We start from the raw sequence: 7,355 nt of genomic DNA, 5'->3' as shown, positions 1-7,355 counted from the left end.
AGAAAGTACAATAAATATAGTTAAACTGAACATTTTCATTTAATTAAAACAGATCTCCATAGAATTAAGCCTTACACAAAATTTATTCAGAATTTGTCTTCTTCTGAAAATAAAAAACCAACCTAGAGTTGACTTCATTGTCCTTGTTTCTCTCCAGTGAATGTATTTTTTCCTAATTTGTCAAAATCCTTTTTGAACTATGGGGTCAACGATTTAACAGTGCTCTAGATAAATCCTCGCAAGATCAGTATTATTGCTTACTGCATTGTGGAAACAATATTTCTGTGACTGAAAAAAGGAACTGCTTGTGGAGGTTTGTATTTATCAGAGCATCCATTCATCTACTTCTGTACTACATGGTATAACTAGGCCCACTCTAAGACTTTCTTGGAAATACCTTTCCATGTTTAGCACTCCATATTTGCACTATTTTAATTTCACTGTATTTTGTAAGTTTATATTTTATGTATTTTTTAAACTTATATGGAATTAAACTGTGATGTTTGCTGAATTTGTCTGAACTGTCTTGTGATGAAGCAGAGTTGTGCAAGTATGTGTTCCAGATGTTCTTTAAGAAAAATACACATTTCCTGAGCATTCTTCTGTAACCTCTGAATAACGACCAGTTTTTAACAGTCTATTCTTTTCAGCATGGAACACCTCCATTTCTGATTGCTGCTGGATGTGGGAATATTCAGATGCTTCAGTTATTCCTAAAGCGAGGTGCTCGTGTTGATGTCCAAGATAAGGTGGGGAGATTGTTTGATAATTGCTGGAAATTAAATGTGTTATTTAGAAGGACAAAATTCTCTTGAGTGTACACCTTCAATTAAATATATGCATTAGATATTGTGAATATTTCTGTAGTTCAGTAATGCACATTCAAAATACATCCCAAAACAACTAAATTGTCATCATTTTATACTTATTCAGTGTTTTTATTACTGTAGCAAGTTAATACCAAGCTGAATTTTTTTCTGCTTTAGAAGAATCCTTTTGCTGGATCTTGACATTTATTCTAAATGTATGGGAATGATTCTTTGTATCAAATTACTGCAGTTTGTTTATGGTTTTGTTAATTATTGTCCTCAAATATTTTGGACAGGCAGGATCTAATGCAATCTACTGGGCATCTCGACATGGTCATGTAGAAACTCTGAAATTTCTTCATGTAAATAATTGTCCATTAAATGTTAGAGACAAGGTAAGTGTAAGGGTGGGATTAGACTATATACCTTTAATTTTGTTTATTTTTTAAAGAGGGGAATACCAATAACTTTTCTTCTTTGGTAGAATTGCAGGGAGACTTATTCTTTCTGAAAGAATCAAGCCTATCAAATTTTAGACAAATAGATTCATGGTTGCTTGTGTTACAGTTTGGGGAGTTTTTAAAAAACACCTGCTCCTTTTTTTGTGGACAGGTGTTATAAAAATTACATAAAGCCTTAGAGGTTTTAAGAAACAAGAAACATTTCAGAAGAGAGTTGTAGCATTTTTAGGGAAAGGGAATATAAAATCTGCAGAGTTACAAAGTGATTACTTTTCTATGTTCCTCTCCATGGAATGTTGGCAATTTTTCTTGAATGGAATATGTAAGCCTAAGCAAGAAACCTGCAAAAATTCAGAGAAATTAATGCAAAAGATTAGAAAGTTCAGATAAATGAAAAATATTTTCAGGTGGTCTTTTGTTTTTTGTTTGCTGGTGGAAACAGTTTTTCAGCCCCTTCCTTCACACATCAGCCCCTGGAAAATGCTACATAGAGGTTCTGGGGAACTTACTAAATGGAGTAGTCTATAGTGCAGGGATTGAGGTACAAGAGGGAACCTAGCAGAGTTATTTCCTCTCCATAGAAATGGAGAGAAATGAGTCTGTGCAGTGATCTTTATTGTATACTTCAGTAATGTATTGTGATATATGGTATATTGTCATCCTTGACCTCTTGATACTATTTCTGCCAACTGTCATCTTTTCCCCACCCTGAACATCCGCATAATACGTCGGGTTACTATGATAATCTTTTTAGTAGTTTCAGAGTATTTAGATTTGTTTCAATAATCCAGTATGCCAACATCCCAGTAGTGTAAATCAAAAGGGCAATTTGGTAACTAAACTAAAACCTTGAAAAACCAGCAGACTGCTTTGAGAATATAGATTGTACAGACAAACTTTGGTATATGCTTGATATTCTACGATCAGGCAAGTAAGTGTAGAGAAGGAAAAGGAGGTAAACAGTTTCTCAGTGAATACTTTATATGCTTTTCTAGTCCAATAAATTTTTTTGAACATTTAGCCTATTGAGCTTTTGGGCAAAAGGCTAAGAAACTCAATATACGAGAGTTCCTATCCAGTTTAACTCATAATGCAGGAGTTTTCAGCAGTGACATGAGAAGTAATACTGTCTTCCAATCACAGTCCGGAGAAACTGCACTCCACGTGGCATCTCGGTATGGTCATGTTGAAGTGGTTCAGTACCTGTGTAGTATTGGATCAAACCCAAATTTTCAAGATAAGGTGAGTAGTAAGAGATAAGCCTTTATTGCTCTGCTACATAAGAAAATCCTATTATGTAGTTCATGTTGATCAGGGGAAAGGAAGATGTTCAACCTCTTAATAAACCTAGGATTACGAGAATCTGCCTTATACTGGGTCAAACGTTTGATCTATCAAGTTCAGTATTCTCTACACTGACTGACAGCAGCTATTGTTTGATGAGGGTTTATCCAAGCCCTATGGAAGATGGGCTAGGATAAAGCTTGGATTGTACTAAAGCTTGGATCTTCTGCATGCAAAACGTGCTGCAGTTTTATCTAGGGCAGGGGTCTCAAACTCATGGCCCGCGGGCCAATTGCCGGGACAGGCGGGGCACGGGCAAGCGGCCCTGCGGCCTTTAAAGCGCCGGCGGCGCCCAGGCCGGCCACGGGATGAGTGGCCCACCACCACTGCGGTGGTGAAATACTTGATGCGGCCCAGCCTCACCCAGACTCTACTTCCAGCGGCCCCCAGGTAAGTTGAGTTTGAGACCCCTGCTCTAGGGCCTATTCCCTTCACTAATATAGTAGAAATACCTACTAAAGGCTGGTTCACAGAAGATAAAACTTTATTTGCAACTTTTTTTAACATGCAAAAAGTCCTGGGCACTGGTCATACTGAGATAGTTGTGTTAGTCAGTCAGTCACAAATATACCAGTGCCAATTTCATTGTTTGCATCTGCATTTTTCCATCGCTGCAGCAATATGAAGTAATACTTTTTGTAATCGGCTAGATGATGCTATTCTTCAATAGGCAAGCATTTGCTCTGGTATGTTGGAATTCATCATATGTATACACAGTTATGAAGGGAGCAACCCCAAATCTGTAATTCAGCACACAAATGTTTCAATAGTTTTATTTTTTATAGCCTGAGCTTTCCAGGCAGTTTACAAAAACATATAAAAACACATAAATAGTAACATAAAATTATAAAACAGTGACAATAAGATACCAGGGCCTGATAAAACATTTGAAAGTAAAATACCAGCAAATGCCATCAAACCCTTGAGACCATATGATTTTTTTGACCTGGCATTAAAATGCTGGAGCCAAGCCAACCTTAGTGGGCTTATCAATCCACTGTTAGGGAAATACCACCAGTCCTGAGGCATGAAAGGTCCAAACTAGCACCTTTAATTGACCTGGGAATTGTGCAGCTAGTCAATGCAAGTGGCCCAGAATAGGTGGTACATGCTCTGTCTTGCTTTCCATCAGTTTAGACATCACATTTGTACAAGCTTCAGCCTCTAAAGACAGCCCTGCCACATGCAGCTCACTTACAGTAATGTAATGTGGAAGTTCTCAGAGTATGAACAACTAAAGCCGGTTCATCGTGGTTCAAATAGGGTGTAGCTCAGCCACCAGCCAATTCTGGTCAAAGTCATTCTTTGTGACTTGAGGCCACCTTGGTCTTAAGTGAAAATGACAGTGCTAAGAGAACCAAGCTACACACCTGTTCCTTTAGGAGGAATGCAGCTCCATCCAGAACAGCCTGAGTATCTTCCATTAGGTCAGAAAATCCATCCACAGCTTTGCGCTCTACTTTACACAGATTATTCCCGCTCACAAGATCACCTCCCTGGCTCAGCTGCCTGTTCCATCCCTGTCCTTTTTTATAAACCAAGGATAAAGGATTGAACTTGTCCAAGCACTTCATCTGGTTGCATGATACCATACCTTGGAAACTCCTTGCAAGTGTATTACAGTAAGCCCCTGAGGGATCCATAGTGCTCTTAGGGCCAGCATGTAGTAAGTGCCAGACAATCCTAAAAAGTGCTCAGCAGAACCATAGAGGCCTTCGCAGCCCCTGAATACATTTGACTAAGTACATACTGGTATTGTTCATAATCATCAGAATGCACTCAAGCAGCCTCCTGTTTTGTTTCTTCATTCTTCAGCTCTTGGGTGTATCATGGAACTTTAAAAAGAATGCTCAAGAGCAATTGCGTTGTCTGCCTGGGTCATTTCTGCATTGCACAGATCAACCAGCTTTTCAAGAGGATAGTCAGCAGTATAGAGCAGTGGGGATGGGAAGAGTAATTTGGAATATTAATCTATTAGCTTTCAGGGCAGGCAGTCTTAATAGGTTTCTGCATCTGTGCTGACAGGAAAAACTGCTGTAAGTCTAAACATAAAGAAGCGGTGATCTGGCTACAACAAAGAGACTGAGTCAAACTTACCCTCCTTAAGATTGCCACCTCCACTTTCAGCTGAAAAATAAAAGGCTGGAGTATGTGTTGCAGTGTTGGGTCATTAATATGTCAGGAGAGTCCCACTGTTACTATGGAAGCTATGAAATCCTGAGCCTTCCAAGGCAGGGACCCCTTAGCATGAATGTTGACATGCTCCTGAACCAACCATTGGGGCACCTCAGCGTGATCAAGTTTTACCTCCATTAGGTCCAGAAAATTGTTAGGCAATGGGGTAAGCAGCATACCAACAGAATCCCCAGTCAGTCCAACTGACCCAATACAAGGTGCAGATACTTCAGTCAGATGGACAAAGAACCTGGAGAACGCAAATTCTTATTAACACATTGCTCCCTATTAAACCATTTTAATTGGACCATTTTAAGAGAACCCTTATTCATGACTGTAGTATAAGATTTATATGGAATATAGTTTGAATATCTTCTTTCAAGCTACTTTCAGGTCATTAATAACTTTAGTGCATGTAGTTCCAGTGATAACAGCCATTTAATTGTGATAATATTAATCATATCCTTTATAGGTTGTTTTATATTATCTCTGTGAAGAAGAACATTAATCTCTTCACGTGATGCATTGTGGCATTACTAGTAAGAGTAATGGCTTAAACTTCATCGTGAGTCTTTGGTTATTTGTGCTCTACAGATGTTAAATGAATAAAATACACAGTTTTTGGCTTTTTCGCACATCAGTTGCGTGAAGGGGGCTCCGCAAGATGACAAGAAGGAAGGGGCCATATTACTGGTGCAATAAACAGAAGCACCTGCAGGGAGGAAGTCTGTGCATAAGCAGCTGCAGATCCCAGTGCCAGTGTGTGGGCATTCAGCAGGGAGAGCCTTGTGAGCAGGGGGAGGGGGAATGCCTGTCAACCTGCAGCAAGGCCAGCGGTCTGATCCCACTTGCCCATTAGGATGTGGGATTTTTTTCATTTAATTAATGCCTTGGGAAGCTACTATAAAATGTGAAACTAAGTTTATGGTTAGATCCCAAAGGTTAAAGCATAGCACATGAATAAGTAATGACATTTTCCTAGGAGATTGATTTGTCAAGTCAAAATTAGAAGTGGTTTTAGGGTTGAGATAATGTAGCAAGGTTGAGGTATTTCAGCTTTATTTATACTAATGTTGCTAAATTATTTTTTAGGAAGAAGAAACTCCTTTGCACTGTGCCGCCTGGCATGGTTACTATTTTGTTACTAAAGCGCTGTGTAAGGCAGGCTGTAATGTGAATGTTACAAATAAAGAAGGGGAAACTCCACTCCTGACAGCCTCAGCTAGAGGTTACCATGATATTGTGGAATGTTTGGCCGAGCATGGTGCTGACCTTGATGCAGCTGACAAGGTTAGTTACGGCTGAATGCATACATTTAGCAAGAAATTGCCCATAAAGGTTTTGAGTAAATAGACTTATTTATATCAGATGCCCTTCAAAGCTTGTTTGAATATTGCAACTCATTGTTAAATAAAGGCTTTACAGTATTGCTACAAAATAAATACATTTATTCTTATGTGAAATAAGCATTTTGCAGTGGTTGCCTCTTCATCCACTTGGACTATCCATTTTGTTTGACATCTAGTTGTTGGATTTGTATTGAAAAACAACCTGATAATTGATTCCTGTGGCAGACAAGATTTTTTAAGCTTATTAAATACTCATATTCTGAGTATTACAAGCAAAGTATAAGTAAATGATGTTCAGAATACAGATGGGCCATCAGAGGCTTGTATCTTCTTGCATCTTTACTCAGTCTTTGAAGATGAAAGGTTTATCCAATACCAGCTGGCCTCTTTTTCCTAGAACAGGGCAGTCTGGATTGATGGACTGTCACCCTTATCCTGTGATTACAGCAGGAACTCAGTTTGGTTCCTTATTAGTTGGAGAACCAAAAAGCAGGGGAACGTAAGACTCAAAACAATTTTGAGACTGAATAAAACATTTAGGACAGTATCCAAGTTGACACGAGCTCCAGCATGAATTACTCAGGGCTAGCATAAGGGGCCTCTGGTGCATTGTTAGTAATGTTTGCTGGCATAGCTGGTTTCCCAGAAAATTAGAATTGTGCTAGATGACTCTTATGCTAGTGGATTATAATATGTTAATTTTGTATTGACTTGGATGCTTCTTTTATGGTGCAATCCTATGCGCCAGCTTTTCTAGACCTAATGTTCTCCATATGTTTGGGGTGTCAGGTTCCATCAGCCCCAGCTTGTATAGTCAGTGGTGCAGAATCTGGGGAGCTGTAATCCAAAATACCTGGAGGGGACTGGATTGGGAGATGCTGCTGGACTGATTTATGTGGGAATAACTCACATTGAACTCACTTCTGAATGAATGTAGGATCACAGTCTTTTCCTCTAATCACTTACCTTTCACTTTCAGAGCTAAAGATCCTCTTTTTGCTAACATGTCCCTAATAAACATTTACTTGTTCTAATCTTCAGTCCAAAGACTCCCAAAGCAACATATAATAATGTTCAAAACTGCAATAATAAAAACTTGTAATAGAAGAGGAGAATGCAACATAGCATGTTTAAAATGTGAGGTAACACTTTAGGAAAAGGTCTTCAATGGCGACTAAAATGACATCAGGTTCACTGACACAAAGTTCCTATGGGAA

At 38.8% G+C, this 7,355-nt stretch overlaps 1 protein-coding gene across 5 annotated transcripts in view; it reads left to right on the top strand.

Moving 5' to 3' along the window:
* Window positions 1-7,355, top strand: part of DAPK1 (death associated protein kinase 1) — an 87,619-nt gene that overhangs the window by 53,690 nt on the left and 26,574 nt on the right. For 4 of the 5 annotated variants that reach the window (XM_044446702.1, XM_044446699.1, XM_044446701.1 and 1 more), the window contains 4 exons: window positions 651-749; window positions 1,106-1,204; window positions 2,414-2,512; window positions 5,882-6,079. In XM_044446702.1, the coding sequence (XP_044302637.1) occupies window positions 651-749; window positions 1,106-1,204; window positions 2,414-2,512; window positions 5,882-6,079 (495 nt within the window). Of the gene's footprint in view, window positions 1-650; window positions 750-1,105; window positions 1,205-2,413; window positions 2,513-5,881; window positions 6,080-7,355 lie in introns of those variants that run through there. The other variant, XR_006416321.1, reaches the window with a different exon arrangement.

The sequence above is a fragment of the Varanus komodoensis genome, unplaced genomic scaffold (genome assembly GCF_004798865.1).
Source record: "Varanus komodoensis strain SLA01 unplaced genomic scaffold, ASM479886v1 scaffold5, whole genome shotgun sequence".
Taxonomy (NCBI): domain Eukaryota; kingdom Metazoa; phylum Chordata; class Lepidosauria; order Squamata; family Varanidae; genus Varanus; species Varanus komodoensis.
This window is presented reverse-complemented; position numbering and strand designations above follow the sequence as displayed.